The sequence below is a fragment of the Aristolochia californica genome, unplaced genomic scaffold (genome assembly GCF_029961685.1).
Source record: "Aristolochia californica isolate CCGP_79_NKW_82.1479 unplaced genomic scaffold, dmAriCali1.0.hap1 SCAF_16, whole genome shotgun sequence".
In the NCBI taxonomy this organism is placed as follows: domain Eukaryota; kingdom Viridiplantae; phylum Streptophyta; class Magnoliopsida; order Piperales; family Aristolochiaceae; genus Aristolochia; species Aristolochia californica.
In genome coordinates this window covers 4237540-4257016 of record NW_027181837.1, presented here as the reverse complement: position 1 = coordinate 4257016, position 19477 = coordinate 4237540, and the positions used below count along the sequence as shown (strand labels likewise).

General features: G+C 36.3%; 1 protein-coding gene across 4 annotated transcripts; it reads left to right on the top strand.

Moving 5' to 3' along the window:
- Positions 1–1666: 1666 nt before the first annotated feature.
- Positions 1667–10609, top strand: LOC137953392 (pentatricopeptide repeat-containing protein At5g61990, mitochondrial). 4 transcript variants are annotated; one of them, XM_068800766.1, is made up of 3 exons: positions 1667–1952; positions 2081–5833; positions 10112–10609. In XM_068800766.1, the coding sequence occupies exon 2, from the start codon at positions 2300–2302 to the stop codon at positions 5378–5380; it is 3081 nt and encodes a 1026-aa protein (XP_068656867.1). In that variant the 5' UTR covers positions 1667–1952; positions 2081–2299; the 3' UTR covers positions 5381–5833; positions 10112–10609. The 4 variants fall into 4 exon arrangements, with proteins under 4 accessions (XP_068656867.1, XP_068656868.1, XP_068656869.1 ...); XM_068800767.1 differs by lacking the exon at positions 10112–10609 and adding an exon at positions 9766–9935; XM_068800768.1 differs by lacking the exon at positions 10112–10609 and adding an exon at positions 7777–7792.
- The last annotated feature ends 8868 nt before the right edge of the window (positions 10610–19477 follow it).

Below are 19477 nucleotides of genomic sequence, written 5' to 3'. Positions count from 1 at the left end.
ACAAATAGCAGTGAGTAACAAACAAAAAGTTAGTCAATGAACTTTCAACATAAGAGAAACTTCACTGAGAAGACTAACAGTATCACCAAGCTACCAGAAAATATTATTTATCACATACTCTCTTTTCTTCCATTGAAGTGTGCAGTGATGACATCAATTCTGCCTAGACAATGGATAAACATGTGGAAACTTCTATGAATTTACAACACTATTATAGACTTGACAAGGAGTTCACAACAAATTTAAAGAAGGCTCATTATGTACAAGTTGCATACCAACTTCTACAGCTCCATACTCTTAACAAGATTAAAGTGTTTTGCCTGTTCTTTTGTCTCGATGACAGATACTCATCCGATCTCATAGAATGGATTGAATTTGTTAAAGAAGGAATTGAAGATTTTGTGCTTGATTTGAGTGGAAGAGTAAGGCACTCCGACTTGACAGATGATGATGATATCAGGTGGGGGATGAATAAATTCATTGAACTGAACCTAATGCATGAAGGAGTGTCATTATGATTTCAAGGGACTCAAATCTCTAAAAAATGAAAGTAGTAAAGATTGATTATCTTCGCATGAAGAGATGGAGATAAGTAAGCCGAACCTGAAGAGTCATGAGTAGAAGGGTCGAGTGTCTGAAAAGCCAATTTTCAAAGACATCCCTCCCTGAATGAAGCTACCGAGATGCTCATTTGTGACCTCGACTTCTTCTTCGATCTATCCAGGGATGTAAACCACTTGAACTCAAGTTTTTCAAATTGAATGCTCAACCCAGTCAGCTGCTACCTTGAACCATCACGTTTGTCAAATTGAATGCTCAACCCAACCAGTTCAGCCTCTAGACTAGTTGGGTTGAGCATTTCAATTTGAAAAATTGGATAGTTCAACTTGTCAATATCTCAGGTAATAGCGGAGCCTCAGTAAAATTCTTTTCAGGACTCCTTAGTGTTTATCTGTGACAAGCGAGCAGACGAACTTAAATGGAGTTCAAATGATTTAAAAAAGCGCCATTAAAGAAAAAAACAAAGAGGCTTCAAATATCGATGGAGAGAGCATCAGAATTGCACATTTTAAACAAATGAATAAATGAGAAAAAGACTTACCAATGGATCGATTGCAGTACAGGAATCCAATCTCTTAGCAAAAAAATGGGATCACAACTTTGAACAGCTATGATGTTCCTCTTCTTTTGCAATTCTCTACAAAAACGTAAAAGAAGAAGAAGATGAAAGGAAAGACAAAACACTCTTGATTCTTTTTCCCCTACTCTCATCGTTCTTAAGTCTCTCCTGCTTTATATAACTCTTGTTTACACAAACAATGTATTCATTGAATGTGCTCCTAAAATTGATTGTAACAAACCTGAAAATTAGCTGTAACTTGTAAGACATTAAGAAATTGGTTGTCACAAACCTGACAATGGGGCGTGACAGATGTTGTTGTGTCAGTAACCGTTTTTGGATGGAAGCAGAAAGTGCCATTAGGCAGATAGCCACGTGGATCAGTGGTGTCAGAATCGGACCTGACCCGTCGGTCCTATCGTAATTGGACCGGGTAAGATTAGGTCCGGTTCAATCCTTACAAAGTGATGTGAAATCCCTAAAAAAACTCATCTTTCAAAGACGACCTGTCTCGAAACTCCGTTCCTTGTGACAAGCTAATTCTCACGGAAACCTCACGATTTACAGTTAGCAACAAAGTATACGACATAGCGTTGAGGCTTCCAAAAAAATCATCGACGTCGACAAAGGTCGAAACACACTTCGAATATTAAAAGCTATGAGAGAAGCTTGCAGTTGCCGAACAAATTTCAAGGAGAAAAGTTCGACGTCTGGGCCGAGCAAGTGTCTTTTGTGATTGGCATTTAAGCAATACTTGAAATTTTCAGTCGATTATTCTGATCGTTGAGCAAAGCGTAAATTTTGAAACCGTTATCTATTTCGACCGTTCCAGGTTTGGTTTCTACAATTGCCAATGTTCGAATTTTCGCAAGATAGCTTTCTTTTCACCTTGTTTGTACTGTTTCCGTCCTCTCTGTTTTTCACAAAACTCTTATCAAAATTTCTTTTTATAATTTCCAGGATTGTTTCAGCACATCAGAGTTAAACGATGGACCAATCAATAGTGATTTATATGGTTGCGTAAGGGCACTGTATAAGGAAGTTTCATAAGTGGCTATAAGTCGAGTGAGGGGGTAAGTGGGGGACTTGCTGCCGGTGTAAACCCGAAGAAATGTTATCCCTTTAGGAAAGTTTACTCCACCTGAGAGCTCGTTTTTTCTCTGCTGGAGGGAGTGGAAAATGACGAGACCTTCAGGGCTCTTGTTGTCCCCGGCTAACCCTGCCTGCATCGCTACCTCAAGATGTCCACGTTCACTCAAGCCTTTACGCTTTTCCACATTACAGGGCGCTAAGGATGCACTCCGCAATGACGAACATTTTGCAGAGAGAATCATCAGTCTCCTCCAACACAACAATTGGCAGCTTCTCATGACCTCCTCAGACATTCCAAGAAAGTTAAACCCGGAAATGATACAATGTGTCCTTCGCCAAAAACAGGTAAATGACCCGAAACTCCTCTTGAGTTTCTTCCACTGGTCCCAGTCTCAAATGGGTCTTCCGCAAACATTAACTTCTTTTTCAACACTTGCTGTAAATCTATGTAACGCCTGTTTGTTTGGTCCTGTAAATGGTATCTTAGAGCAAATGATTGCCACCCACTTGGGCAATTCACATGTGGATGCTATTGTGAACTCAATCTTATATAGCTATAAAGACTGTAAAGAATCCAACCCTCTTGTGTTTGATATATTGATAGATACATACAAGAAAATTGGTATGCTGGAAGAAGCTGCAAACTCAGTGCTAGTAATGGGAAATGAAGGACTCACACCAAGTATAAGGTGTTTAAACTCTCTTCTAAACGATTTAATGAAGAGAGAAAAGATGGGCTTGTTTTGGAAGGTTTACGATGGGGTGATCCTTGGAAAAATCCCACCTGATATTTACACTTACACTACTTTGATCAGCGCCTTTTGCAAGGTTGGGAAAATAAAAGAGGCAAGAGGGACCTTTACAGAAATGGGGGAGAAGGGTTGTACTCCAAATGCCGTCACATATAATACTCTGATTGCAGGATTGTGCCGAACTGGTGGGATTGCTGAAGCATTTGAGTTGAAGAGAGAAATGGCTGAAAAGGGTGTAGTTGCTGATGGATTTACTTATTCTACACTTGTGGGTGGATTGTGTAACCAACGGAAACCTATAGAAGGAAGAAAGTTGTTGGATGAGATGTGCAAGATAGGTCTTGCACCAAACTACGTTACATATACAACTCTGATAGATGGGTTTGTTAAAGAAGGAGATGTAGAACATGCTTTTGAACTTAGGGATGAGATGCTAAAGCGAGGAATTCAGCCGAATGTTCTGACTTACAATATACTTGTCCGAGGTGTTTGCAGGAGGGGAAAGATGGAGAAAGCACAGGAGCTTTTGCATGAGATGGTTCACATTGGTTGCAAACCTGATGTCTTTACATATAATACTATTATTGAAGGTCATATACAGGATAAGAATATAGATAGAGCATATGAGCTAATTGTGGAAATGAAAAAGAGAAATATTTCTCCAAATATGGTAAGTTACAGTGTAATAATTAACGGGTTATGCCACAGTGGAGACCTTCACCGGGCAACTAGTGTTCTAGAAGAAATGATCATTTCTGGTTTGAAGCCAAATGCTGTTATTTATACAACACTTATTACTGGTAACCTTAGACAGGGGAGAGTCGATGAGTCTTGCGAGCTCTTCAAGAGTATGACTGGGAAAGGAGTCACTCCAGATGTCATTTGTTATAATACCCTGATAAGTGGCCTTTGCAAAGCAGGAAAAATGAAAGAAGCAAGATCATATTTATTAGAGATGGTCAAGAGAAGACTGTTTCCTAATTCTTTTACGTATGGAGCATTCATTCATGCTCATAGTAAGGTTGGGGAAATGCTTGATGCTGATCAATACTTTAAGGAGATGCTTAATCGTGGCTTAGTGCCAAATGAAATTATTTATACAGCCCTTATTGATGGTCACTGCAAATCTGGTAATTTAACCGAAGCTTTTTCTGTATTTCATTCTATGCTTGGGAAGGGTGTTCTCCCTGATTTAAAAACATATTCTGTGCTTATTCATGGACTCTCAAAAGCTGGGAAGATGCAAGAGGCTATGGTCTCATTCTCAGAACTTCAAAATAAGGGATTGGTCCCGGATGTTTTCTGTTATAGTGCCCTGATTTTCGGGTTCTCTAAGGTGGGGGACATAGAAAGAGCTGCACAGCTTCATAAAGAGATGATTAGCAAAGGTATAGATCCAAATATTGTTACCTACAATGCTTTGATAGATGGGTTATGCAAGTCAGGGGAGATGGAAAGAGCAAGAGAATTGTTTGAGGATGTGTCAAAAAAAGGTTTGGTACCCAATGGTGTCACATTCACTATATTGATTGATGGGTGCTGCAAATCGGGAAATCTGAATGAGGCATTTAAATTATATGATGAGATGGTGTCAAGGGGAATTAAACCTGATAGTTTTGTCTATAATGCCCTTGTTGATGGTTGTTGTAAAGAAGGAAATTTTGAGGAAGCACTGGAATTGTTCAATAAAATGGAACCAAAGGGCTTTGCAACTACACTTTCTTTTAACACTTTAATTGATGGTTTCTGTAAATTTGGTAAGCTCAACGAAGCAACCAAGCTACTCCAAATTATGATAGACAAAGGGGTCCTGCCCAATCATGTGACTTACTCAACCTTGATTGATGGACTTGTTAAGGTAGGGAAGATGGAGAAAGCAAATAAACTGTTAGAAATTATGCAGGAAAGAAATTTGATGCCAAATGCTGTTACATATACTTCACTGATTGATGGGTACAACCACATAGGAAACTTTCCTAAATCTTTGGAGTTATTTGAAGAAATGGTGGGTAAAGGTATTAAGCCAGACACAGTGACTTACTGTGTTGTCATGAATGCTCTCTGTAAAGAAGGAAACTTGGTGGAGGCTTTTAAGTTGAAAAATGAGATTCTTCTTGAAGGTTCATTAATGACAGGTGCAGAATATGATGCTCTCATAAATGCCCTTTGCAAGAATGGGGACTTTCCAGAGGTATTGAGATTATTCAATGAAATGGTTGAGCGAAAAATTAAGGCTGAGCCTGCAATGTGTGACAAGCTTGTAAATGCTTTATGTGAACGAGGCTGCACAGATGAAGCCACTCAGATCTTGGAAGGCATGATAAAGATGGGCATTGTGTCAAATAATGCTAGATTAAGTGACTTTGTTGATAAGCCTGAGCAACCGGCAATTGTGGAGAAGACTGATTCTCAGTGAAAGTGGGAAAGTTAATCCGAGGATGTTGATTCACTTACACAGGTCAACCATCCATGTTTTCACATCTGCAGTGTTTACCTTTGACTGTTTATCAGGCTCATAAGGTGGGTTGGCTTTCTGTGAGAACTATCAGTTGACATTCTTATGATCAAATGATCGAACATCAAGAAGATGGATAGAGGATATGGGTGATCCGTTATTGTTTCCTGCCACAAAACCCCCTCTTTTCCCTTCACCTTTCAAATGCATGACTCCTCCCCTTTCAAAGCCCCTTCACTAGCTCGTGCACCTATTTCCTCACTCACCTGGAAAGGTCCTTACCTCACCCATGAAAAACTGGCTATAATCAATGAAGATTCTTTGTCCGACTTGTGAAGACACCTACAATGAGAAAGCGGATGAGGAAGGGAATCTTATTTGAACTGCAGATAAACGAAGGCAATTATTGAGCAGGTAATGGAAATTTTATCCTCTTAGAGTCTTCTAACTGTTGCATGACTTTTTGGTTTCTTACATATGGAAGTGATTCGCTAGAAGGCCCTTATTCTCTTATTTTTCTTTTTTTATTTTGAGAAGGAGGCTCTTATTTTGTCTCACAAGGTTATGGTATGTTTTCATTCCTATTGCTCTTTCCAAGGCATGAAGCTTAGTGAGTTTTCATTCTTTCACATGTGGGTACTTCTAGATTTTTATGGTTCTTTTCAAAGCACATTAGAGTGTGAATAATGCGGTTATGTTGGGAGCTATTGCCAAGCAAACATTGTTGAAGAAAAGCATTCACATCAAGCACAAGCTTCAAGTGGAGACGCCAAACCAAAATTCTTATACTAGGTTTTGAATGACTAACTATCCTCAACACTTCCTCTAACTTGCGGACATTCACTGTAGCTGTAAAAATGCAAATAATTTTGGGTAAAGACCCATCAAACTTGCTTTGATACCATGAAGAAGTGGCAAGTATTTTATGTGCCTTTGCTCAAAAAGAAAAAAAGAAAAAAAACTCAAAAATTCGGGCTTAGGGTAGGAAGGCCTAACCTTAGATCTTATACTAGGTTGTGAATCTCTCTATTACCTATGTGGGATGGACCAATTTGCCTTTTCGGTTGTACGAGCTGGTAATTATATTTTCACAAGCATAGAAATAGTCACTAAAAAGCGTAGGTTGGTCAACATCTTGAATTTCGTAAACCTTTTCTCAAGTTCAAAGAATACTGGTCCACTATCTTCTCTCTCCATAGTGTTGCTTATGTGATCCGTTAGAATATATGATGTAATTAGGGTGTCATTGATGTAATTAGTTTATGAGCCCCTATTTATAATAGAAGAAAGTAATAGAGTCCAATTATAATTAAAGTACCCTTGTCCTAGTTATACCCAAAGTTTAACACTTAAAGATAAGTCCTAGCATAATTAAACAACTCAACATAAATAGAAGACTAACATAACTAAAACACCTTTATACTGAGACCCTTCTGTGAGACTCTTGTAAGACTCCACTAGATTAATTCTGCCTCTGTGAGACTTCTTACTGTGAGAGTCATGTAAGAGTTTCCCATATATTTTCTTCAACACTCCCCCTCCAGCTGGAGTTTATAACTTCAGCTTGTAATAAAAAATATTTTAAGTCTTCAATTTTCTTTGCCGCAAAAAATTCTTTATAGATGACACCCTAAACTAATTACATCAATGACACCCTAATTACATCATATTTTCCAACATGATCATTTTAGTTGAGATGGGTTGGTGAATTGTTTTGCCTCTTACTAGTGTTTTGGTGATGTGTAATTTATATAGGATAAAAAATTGTGTTGACTGAATGATGAAGTGAGTTTTCAGTTGATGAAAAGGTAATGTTTTAATGAACAGATAAAAAATGAGTTTGTTTTAAAAATAATATTAAATCAGAGTCAAACAAGTTTTTACCCTTTTGTTTCACACAAAATTGCTTGTCTCATTGAGCTCATCTTAAGAAAGAACTATGTCAAAGACAGTTTAATTCTTCATGATTTTTTGTCACATTTCACAAGAACTCATTGATGAAATTGTAAATTTGGTTAGATTGGTTCTTGTTATATTCTGCATCTGCTTTAAAATCATTTTTCTTAATGAAGGATTACGTCGGTTAGAACATTAATACCTGAAATATCATGGCAGTTTGCACAAAGATATTATTGCATCATAATACTATAAATATTATGCAATAGTATCAGTATTATGAATGGTGATAATTTATTAGTTTGTATTATTATCAGTATTATTAGCTCTGTTTCAAATTGAATGACAATAAATTGGTTCACATATAGAGATCCTTTCCACATGGTTGATTGACTGATTAACAGAATGAACAGTGTCGAGCGTCCAGCTTAATTGTTTTTATCCTCAAGATACTTGTGCAGGTTATTTTATGGTTAGGGTCCTTGATATGCACCCAAATTGAAACTTCACTAGCTGTCAAATAGAGAAGACTTCCCTTAAGGGTAGTGGTGAAAGGATCAGATCAAGAAATTTATGAGCCAGACACTGCAACTTCACATTGATTAGATGATTACCATTGTCTAAAAGAATAAACCAGACATTTTGTGGTTGGGAGATATAAAGGTACCTACTACTGTAAATTAGGTACATGACCAGTTGTTCTTGTTTGGAAAAATCCAAGCGAAATAGGCATCCCAAGTGAAATGTATATGGACCCTCATGATCTCAAAGCCAAAGAATTTTCTAGTGGCCAAAATATTTTTTCTAGTTCCAGAAATGTGTTACCACCCATTAGTGGATGTTCTTGTGTTTGTTGGATCATGTTATAATAAACTTTTGTTTGGTTAAATTAGGTCACCATATGGTAATCATAGTATTCGTAAAATTGGAAGTATGAATAAGGCTCTTCTTACCAAGAGGTGTTGGCAAATTAATACTTGCTCTGGCTTCCTTGGATCCCTTTTGTAAAGCACAAATTGGGTTTTACTGATTCTTCTTGGTATTTTGAGAAGTGCATTTCTAGAAGAATTTCTCACATATCCTCCTTGCCAGCTATCCTCCTTGTGGAAATATATTCGTATAAAATTTCCTTGTTCTCGTCCAAAACTCGGTTTCATGCTGGTTTTCGTCACTCCATTAAGTTCTGGACTGCCTTGTGATCAGGGGAGTCCTCCTTCAATATTAAATACCATCGGTTGTTCAATTTAGCACAGCATAAGAATGCTTCAATCTCAAATATATATGTTGATGGATCTTTTGATAATGTTGACTGAAGGAGGATGTTTTGGCGTGATTTAATGACTTTGAAGCTCTGGAAATCTGTAATCATATTCAGCATCTTGGGACTACTTCAAAAATACTCAACCGGATAAACTTATTTAGAGACCTGATGGGTTGGTATTTTACTGTTTCATCTTGCTATAATCTGATTGAATTGTTCCAACATCAACATGTCCAGCTTCTACTGTTTGGACTCTTTTCTGAGCCTCCAAAATCTAAATTCTTCTTATGGAGTGTCGTTCATGGAAGGAGTCTCACTTGTGACAACCTGGTTTGCCCTGGTCACAGTATTCCTAGTCTGATTTGTCCTCTATGTGACACTGATGGGGAACTCATTAATCATCTGCTCCTTCATTGTTGCTATTCTTGGCAAATTTGGAATCTATTTTTCTCAGCTTTTTGAGTTCCATAGATGCATTCCAACTTTAATTACTGATCTCATATCCTTTTGCTCCAGTTTTTATTTTCCTAATCTTGGGAAGATAATGATGAAAGTTTGTTTGGTCTATGTTCCATGACTTAATTGGAACGAGCATAACAATAGGATTTTCCAGCAGAAATTTTCTTCTTCTCATCTTGGGAAGAATGTTCTCTCTCAAATAATAATTAGGCTGAAAGCTCTAGATTTATTCAAGAACTTCTTGGGCTCAGGTTGCGAGGCTTCATAGCTCTAATCCTTCAAAATTTATTGAATGGAATCCTCCTGAATTTGGCATCAACAAACTAAATTTCGATGGTTCTTCTCTGGGTAATCCTGGTCATTTGGGTATTGGAGGAGTGTTTAAAGATTCATCTGGTCAGATTTTTGCCTCCTATGCCGGTCTTATTGGTGTTTCGAATCCAACAGCAGCTGAATTGTTTGCTCTTAGGCAGTCTTCATTATCTTTTGTAGTAGGTTTTAGGCGTATCTTCAGATTGAAGGGGATTCAAAAAGCATCATTAGCCGGTATTTGGACTAAAAAGCTCCTCCTGTTTGATGTTTCGTGTATTTTTTTTATTTTATTTTTTGCCTTTGGGCTTTTCAATACAATCACCTTCTCTAAAAAAGCAATAATAATAAATTACTGTACATTTACATTTTATTGCTTCTGTTCAGAACAAGATAAATGTATTGTTCCAAATGTTTGCAGGTCTATGCAGTGAGGTAGATTCTTCACACCTTGTTCTCCATCCAATCATATGTTATCAGGAGACCAACTTTGGTCGTTGTTCTAGTAACTGAGCAAATGGAGATGCATGAAACTTGTTAGTTATGTTACGATTATTGATTTTATTGAGCAGAAGTTGGCTCACAATCAAAGAGCTGATTATTTTTCAGTCCTTCCTGCAAGATTAATAAAAAAATTCCTTCTTACAATAATGTCAAATGAGTTTGCTGTTAGCTACCATAGCGTATCACATAATAGAGCTCTTTAGTGCTTGGTTGCTTTTTGTAACTCTGAGCCGTTGGATTCAGAACTTGATAACTTGATGCAGGCAACAGGACCCGATTCAGCGAGAGTGAAATCCAGTCAGGTCGCCCAGATCGAGCTGATTTTTCTCTGGGTATGGAAGCGAGCAAGTGAAGAAGCCAGAGATGGGTAAGTCAGGGGAGTTTGCAAGGGGCGTGTTTAAACCCACACCCAGCGAGATCAGTTTTTTTCCGAAACCCAACATACATTGTGTTTCCGAAAGGCCGACGCGTATCAGATATTGGGGTTAGTGCCAGGGTTTTCATTCAGCTGAACCAACCTCGAACTTCATATGTTCGTTTAATCTGAATATTTTAAGTTCAGTCTCGAACCTAAAATTAGAATCAAATTCGAGTCTAAACTTTTTAACCGAGTATGAACCCTAGTTCCAGCCGGGTTCGAGTTACAACTTAAATTTAAAATTTTAAAAATAAAAAAATTATAAAAATAAATAAAGGGAATATTGTGATAACTAGTACCATTGAACTGAAAAGTATTACAGAAAATTCTAAAACTTTGCAATAGAGGATACTAAGTATAATAACTAATTTAATAAACTTAAAAGAAAAGAACAAACAACTTCATTAATAATATTTATTTTACTAGCAAACAACAATATTAGATGTTGAGGGACCTAAATAGGTCAAACGATCGATCGTCTTTGAGGTGTGAGGTTAATAAGAGTAACAATTGACCAAGAATTGACAAAAACAATTAGAGTAAAAGGTATTTTTATAAAAAAAAATTATGCTAAAAGTTGACTTATGAGCTAACAAGTCAAGTTTAGAAAATCTTAAGTTTAACTTGTTATAAACGAGCCTTTTTTCAAGTTTGAATTAGAGGTAAATTTAAGTAAAAACTAAATTGAACCAAATTTTTTTTAGCCGGTTTATTTGGTGCCACCCCTAGTTAGTGGACTTAGAAAATAGATCACCACTGAAAAGAGAAATTGAAAGTAAATTCCTGCGGTGACTTATTTTTCTTAGAGAATATACTCTTAACGAGTATTATTTCAAGTTTGAGTTAAAGGTGGATTCAAGTAAAAACTAAATTGAACCGAATTTTTTTCGAGGCGGTTTAGCTTGGTGCCACCCCTAGTTAGTGGACTTAGAATATAGATCACCACTGAAAAGAGAAATTGAAAGTAAATTCCTTCGGTGACTTATTTTTCGTAGAGAATATACTCTTTTATGTTAACGTGGCCTATAGAAAGTATAATAGAATGTAGATTTTTGTGATAGTATTACATTATGATAACTGCAGACGGAATTTATTAATAAAATAGATTTATGATAAAAATAGCTAAGAAAAGAGGGTATGCATACTATTATCAGTTATTATAAATTATAAGTATTTTAATTAGTTAAAACAAATATGCTATTAACTACTCTGATTATAAATAGTTTCTAATTTGATAACATAAATTTGAATCTTAAAGATAATCTAGAATTAAATTAAGATTTATTACATAAAAAATTAATTTACTTAAGAAAAATTAAATTAAATAAGGAAATTAAATTGATAAAATATTTTTAATTAAAAATAATTAAATATTTTATTATGAACTAAATTTGTAATTGCTTTATTTGCAAACAATCATAAAAATGTAATTAATTTATATACAAATTAATGAATAATAAAAAAAATGTATTTGATCAAATAAGCATAATTAAAAAATAGATATATAATAATTTTTAAGATAATTAAATTAATTTTATTTTGGTAAAAGTAAAATTTGAATTAAATAGAGTAATTTAAGTTTTGATAAAAATAAATTAAATTCATAATTACTTAGTATGATTAAGCAATAGTAATAATTCTAAAATTTTCAGTCAATCTAATTATAAATTATGAAATAATAAAAATAAAAATAAAAATAAAATAAAAAAAGAAAGAAGATCAAAAGAGAATGAAGGAGCAAGCAATGTACAAACTCACGAAGGCAATTAATGATGGAATGTGAAATCCAACTTGAGAAGTAGAATTTTACATTTCATCGTTTTATTCAAAAACAATCCTGTGATTCACTTTGTCTGGGCGAAGTGAATTCCACTTAGGGGTGGCATCGAGCCGAGCCGAGCCGAGCCCGAATCTGCCTATATTCGAGTCGAGCTTGATTTAAATATTTCGAACTCGAGATCGAGTCGAGCCTAGGCTCGAGCCTAAAATTGTTATCGAGCTCGAGCATAATAATTTTAACTGAGTTCGAGCCGAACTCGAGCTTCAAGATACATTTAAAATTTTTCAAAAAATACATGTTAAATAAATTGTATATAAAATTATGCATACATTTTACATAAAATTGGGAATGACCTCTACTTAAAATTGGGCATAAGGGTGGCATCGAATCCAGCTGAGTCCGAACCTTGTTTAAGTCGAGCTTGATTTTAATATTTTGAACTCGAGCTCGAGCTGACCCTAGCCTCCAACCTAAAATTGTAATCGAACTCGAGCCTAATAATTTTAATTGAGTTCAAGCTCAAACTCTACCCGAGTTCGAGCTTAACCTACATTTAATACTCTATATAAAATATATGTCAAATAAATTATATATAAAATTATGCATACATTTTAAAAAAAAAAGAATGATAGGGAGGTTCAAGATTGAATTTCAATAATGGATTAAAACACACCAATATTAATTTGTTTTACTCCAAATGTTGTCTAGCTTGTTTTGTAATTTTTTAATCTAGCCATAAATTTACGATGGTCTCCTTAGTGCCCCTGGTTGAAACTTATATTCTAGGAAAAACTATAAATATTTTTCTTATGATACATATTTCTAAAAAAAACTTTAAATAATATCCTATTACTATTAGTGACTTATTAGAAAATTACAAGAAATATTTTAAAATTTTCTTAGGAAAGTTAAATGAACCTCTTAATGCCTCTTCTAGGGAAATAAATAAAAATCAATAATCACTCTAATATATTACTATACTTATTGATAAATTTTTAATCAAATAAAATATCAAACACAAAATTGCAATAAAAATTGCCTCATGCTAAAAGTATTACAGCATCAACTGTCAAATACTTATTCAAAAAATTTCTATACGGTTTTCTAGCCCATCTTAACAGAAAAATCTTACTTAGAAAATTATATGATTTTTTAATAAGAATTTTCAATTAAAAAAATATTTATAAAAAACATGAGACACTAATAGTCCCAAAAAACTTATTTATACTAAAATGTATTTTCAAGTTCTTCAATAGCCATGAGGAAGGAGAGTTTAAGGAATTTTATTTTATTTTTTAACTTTAAGATCTTGTACGTGGGAAATCATCTTGGGGGGGGGGGGGGGGGGGCGGGGATTTTATTTCCCTTGAACAAGTATTCAACCGAGATGATGCGGAGGAAAGGGGTTACGGCGTCGTGCGACAGAGGCGCTAACAATGGAAATAGAGGCGAAGGCAAGTGAAGGAAGAAATCGAACTGTCGGTGACAAAGGCGACCGGTGAGCAGTTGTCCATGACAGAGGGGTTCAGCGGTGACGAGGAGAGGAAGAATTTTTCCCCCTCTTGCTTTCGCTCCCGTTCTCCTGCACCCGACTCAGCTCGTTAACGAGCCGGCTCGTGAGTCGTTGATCCAAGCCGATATTCGGGGGAGCACTAGTTAATTTACACGAACCGATTCCGGATCTCGAGCGGGAGAGATACCGAATCAAACTCGTTTAGAAGCCACCCCTAATTCGACTCCAACTTTCCAGGTTGATTAACGTTTTACACCACTTTCTCTGGAGAAACTGAACTCGCCCGTCATTCGTGTTTTTTCCTTTGTCAAAAATCCTGTAGGTTTCGTTCTTCTCAGTATTGGTTGGCTCCTCTGTTTCTTCTCATAGGGTTGTGTCCGCTGCTCGTCCCTACTACGACCATCGCCCGTCATTCGTTTTTTTCCTTTGTTAAAAGTCCTGTAGGTTTCGTTCTCTTCTCTGTATTGGTTAGCTCCTCTGTTTCTTCTCACAGGGTTGTGTCCCCTGCTCGTTCCTACTACGACCATCTAGTCGTGCTTTACTGCTGCGATCATCTTTCATCCAGTAGAGAAATGGACGCGCATCACTCCGCGGACATGTACAAGTAAGTTTGGTCTCTTACATATATCAATGGTTGCTTTTAGTTATCGTCCCTCTTTTCAATGCAGTACCTGCCCTTTATTTGCGATGAAATAATGTTTTCAACCATAGCAGAATTTGACAAAGTGTAACATAACCTGCAGGCATTTGGAGAAACAGAGAGAACTTCTTATGGAGGCATATAGGTCATTGTCGCATGAGCTGCATACGCTTCAGGTTGTTGTTGTGCATCTTTTCTTGCGTTTTCTTATGTTATTTTCTTTAACTGGTTGAGGTTAATGAATTCCCTTCTTTTTGTTCTCAAGGTGGAAGAGGAGATGCTCATGCGTAAGTGTTACCAAGTTACATCTGCTGAAGGCCTAACTGGAAAGGTGGGTTGGTCGACGTTTATCGAACTCAAATACATATTCAGGAAAACATTGAATGAATAAACTTTTATCTGTCAACAGTTTTAAAGGAAAAAAAACTTCTATCTGTCATTGTGGTCGGGGAATTAATAGATGACCAACCAATTATGGATTATTTATCCTTTGCTGCAGTCGCTGAACTGTGACAGCATAAAGTATTGTTTCAGTTTAATCCAGGAAATTTGCCAGTTGCATTCACATAGGAGTGGAGTTGAAGAAGAGGTTTTGTGTAGAAACATGGACAATCGTTTTTTTTTTTGTTTTCCTTTGAATCATGATGAGAGCCTATAGATACTTCTAGAGGATTATTTGATATAGGTGTAGCGTCTCAATCTTTTTACATTTAATTGCACCTAATAACTTGATTGCATTTAGATCCACAACTTAAGTAATGGAATATTCTCTCATTCCCTTCATGAGTTCTGGGATATTTTCACATATCAATTAGGTCACAATTTTTTCATTAATCTTAGAGGATGAAGATGTTATAGTGATTTTGAAAAAATGAGTAGACAAAGGACATAAAAACATTTAAACTAGAGTTTATAGAATAAACAATGAACAACAGGAAGGGAATGTGAGACTTAGCTGCAGTTCGGTGGTCTCCAGGGGAATTTCTAGAATAAGCTATCAAGTTTTAGTCTCAGTGGACTCAGGGGTAAAGGGTTACACCCATTGTAATAGGAACACCAAAAAAGAAAAAAAGGGTATCTGCCAACATTTACTTCTTTGTGGTTCTGCTACCAGGTAACATCTTATTTGAGGCATTAAGTTTTGGATTCTTCAAAACATGTTTCAAATCTCAAAGACCTGTCTGATTTGGGATACTCAGTGTTCCAAGTGCTTTCACCCACTGCCAGTGATATTATTGTTGAAAGATGGCTATTTACCTGTTTATTGGAGTCTTTAAACAATATACATGTGCTCAAGTGGTGGAAACCAACTCTGTATTTAAAAACCCTTTTTAGGGCTACAGATGAAAAGGCCAATACACTCAGGATTTTTTGTTTTTTCTTCAGAACAGCCACTGAGGGTTACATCTCAGTAAACTTGTGTTCATAGTATACACTTTTTATGAGTATTTTATACTCTTTAGACACTTATTGGTTCTTGAAGATATTTTTCTTAAGCTTATATATTCCCTCTAGGTAGATTTGAAAATAGGTGTTCTTTTAAGTCCTGTCATGGAAACATTGTCATGGAACTTTTTAGGCCTTCCTTTTGTCCGAAGTGGAATTTTCACCTAGACGTTTGTCTTCCATACACATTCCTGCCATGGGGCAGATTGGGACATCCATAGGGAATGAGAAAGGTCTTCCTCCCTCAAGACTGCCACGTTACCTCCATGTACTATATATTTTCTTGGTTGGGAAACTTATTTGTTTCATGCTTTGCCAATCTAAAGAGATTTTTGAAAGAAAACTAGTACATCTTTTCTTAATGTGTTTTCAAAATTTTCTGGCAACCCACTCTAGAGGCCCACTCGTATGATTATGTCAAACATTTAGAATCAAGTCATGTATTTTGGGAAATGAAACCTTTAGTACATGTTACATTCTGACCCTTGTTTCTCTAGATGCTCAATGCACAATAAGTTTCGCTTGAACCGGAAGGAATTTAGTTGTAGCTTATTAAGTGTCAGCATCATATTCTTTGTGTTCTTCATTACATGTAGTTGATGTTTTGATGTTACGTTGTGTTATAATTTGGTTTACAATTGTGACTTGGGGCTTTGGCTCAACAGTCATACAGGAGGGTTGGGGTTTCTAGTGTGAGGTCTTGGGTTTAAGTCTCACCAGGGTAAAGGGTTTATCATTCAAAAAATCATTTGAGCTCTAATCTACCAGCACTTGCGCCATTTAATAAGTATACTATTTTATAAAAAATTATTTAAATTATGTTCAAATGAGTACTAGGACCTTTGAACCTTGTCTTTAATGGTCATATTTTCTTTTGCAGGACAAAGGTGCAAAAGATAACAAGACTCAAGAGCATTAGTTTGTCATAAAAGCAGGCTAAGGTAGAAGACAGCTTGTTGCATGAAGTCTGGTATGAACCAGCAAGAACTTCTTGGATTGAGCTACCATGTCATGGCAGGATGATCCACAACTGTTATTCTTATAGAATTTGGTCCATTACTGGGGTGATGTTCAGACAGATATCTTCAGTTTATAAATGATGAAGCCTGCCAAGTGCACCTTTTTTTGAATGTTTCGTATGTACATGCATGTATTTTTCATTTATAACAGTAATTATTTTTACAGATGTTGCTCTCTTGCCACTGAACTGTCTATGCCTTTTTTTTTTTCCTACTTCGGAGTTACTTCAAATCTCTTGTGATTTTACTGTCTATGCTCAAGGTTTTTCATGATCTGGCATTTCATGGCACAGGATTGCCATAGAAAATTTTGTCTACAAAGGGTGCAACATGTGATCTTATTATACCGGGTGTCCATGGTACCTTTCTTGGATAGGGTCAATAAGCCACAGTAGCTAAGTCCTTTTTCTCCTTTGTCCCCAACCGCTGTCATAGAGATAGAAGCTCTTAAACTTGTGTCTTGATTCCGAATCCCACACTGAGATAGAAGCTAACACATGAATTATATTATCAGTGTCTTGTCAAACTCACTACGGATTACAGTGTTTGCATTAGATTGTTGATTCATAACTTGTGGTTGGTCTGCCTACTGAAAATTTTATACTGTAGGATGCATACGAGAGTCATCACTCACATGTCCAAATCCCATTGTGGCTGAAACATTAAATGGTTCAGGTTGTCTGAGAGGGTATACCTGCTGTCCTAATAAGGACAATAGACGGATTCACCAAGCAATCAAATCAAATCAAATCAATTATGAACATCTGGGTAAGATATACCCATCTCAAATTTTACAGGATGGTGGACAGAACGAACATGTACATAAATGGACCTCTTCCCAACTCACTGAGGACCTTCAAGCATTAGCCCTCCTTTCAGAGCTTCTGTTGTTACCTGAACCTTACACTCCTTACTAAGCGTTCTGCTTTTATATTCTTAATCATTCATAAGTGTCAGTCAATACAGGTGCCAATTACTGTGCTCACTGCCCGTAACACAGACTCCTGGCCCCTGTCTCAGCATGATGACTAGCAGCTACGACCTTGTGAAGTCTTCAATATGACAACTCATTGCACCGAATCAGATTAAGCAAGCTTAGTTCCTCCCTGTGGAGGCCTCCACAATTCCAATACTCAGTTGATTCAACATTGCTAAAGCTTTTTTTCATTTCAAGGCCTGTTCTGGAATTGTTTGATGCCGTATTGAGGGGATTCTTATGTCTCTTGTCTATGCATCAGTTCTCTTTCATGGCGAAGTCTGGCTGACATGGTCAGAGTAATTGTTGGATAGCTTCATTAATGTGCAAATGACATACAGGATAACGGAAACAGTAGAAACTGCATGGATAAAGATTTATCTAAACTTCAGGAAGCCAAAACTAATTCCTGACACTTCTGCAGGAGTCCTGCCAAGACTTTTCTCATGCCTAACAGAATGGCCTCATAACGCAACAAATCTCCAAGTCCAGAGAAATTCCTGCGAATGTTTGAGGCATTCATGGAAACCGGTGCAAGATGACTTAAAATGACTGAATGAATAATGGATATTTGTACTCAGTGTTTAAGTATATTAAAGTATAGCTGAAGTCAGTAATAAAAACCTTACTTTATTCATACCAGAAATCTGTATTTAACAGTCAATCCAGCATTTACAATGTAACCACATATATCCCCTAAAATGTCAAACAAAATCTACTTGTCCTTGGCTTTCAAATCAAAATATACATATTCCTACAATACCAACAAAATTATAGGCATAACCCTTCCACTAGATTCTCCAGCATTTACAATACCACATATATCCCCCTAAAATGTCAAACAAAAATCTACATGTCCTTTGGTTTCAAATCAATACATACATATTCCTACAATACCAACAAAATTATAGGCATAATCCTTCCATTAGATCCATTAGTGAACTCTAAATATAGCATTGTGAAAGTAATATATTGACTTGTGGACCTGTATATTAACTTCTTCAGTATAGACCAGCAATAAGATGTTAAAACTCAACCAGGTTGTTGACCCAATGTGGCCATTGAATTTGGTTTTAACTGGACGGGTCGATCCAATGGTTCTGCTTGGTATATAGATACACACTTGTATATGTGAATAAATATAATATTAAAATGCATCAATGTCAATTTTATTAATATATAAGATAGAAAATATAGGTTAACAAACAGTGTATACCTATGGGCATGAAAGTGTAAAGTAGTTTACTTCTATGGACATGAAATGTAAAATAATTGTCTACATCTTACCCTCCCTTCCTCCCAATAGTAGGTGAGATGAGCAGGGAGGAACGACCCTCTCCTCGCCATGCAGAGGAGAAGGGTGCAGTCCCTCCCCTGAACAAAGGGAAGGAGGAGGATGAAGTCACCCCTACTCCATTTATAAAATCACATGAGTGAGGCAAGGGGTGTGGAAGGGCCTCTCCCCTCCTTTCACAAGGTGATAAACCTTCATTTATGAAAGCATTAAGAAAGTTGGAGGAAACTTTTGCATTGTTCAAGAAGGGTCTGCATGGGAGGATGTGCCATGTTCCCCACCCTGATATCCTAATGCTAGGAGGAAGGGAGAGGATCGGGCCTTTTGTTTTCTCTAAATGTTGATTACATGCATAATTCACTGGAAAACCTTATAGAGACTTGAATGAAAGACCTCATACACGAAACTCCCTTCCCCTACAACCATTAAGCCAAAACCCCAATCCACCACTTTTTTTATATTTGAAACATTTTTTTAGTTAAATTAGAATAATAGAATGAGATTATGTCTATCTTTTTCTATCATAAATATAATTTAGTAGGA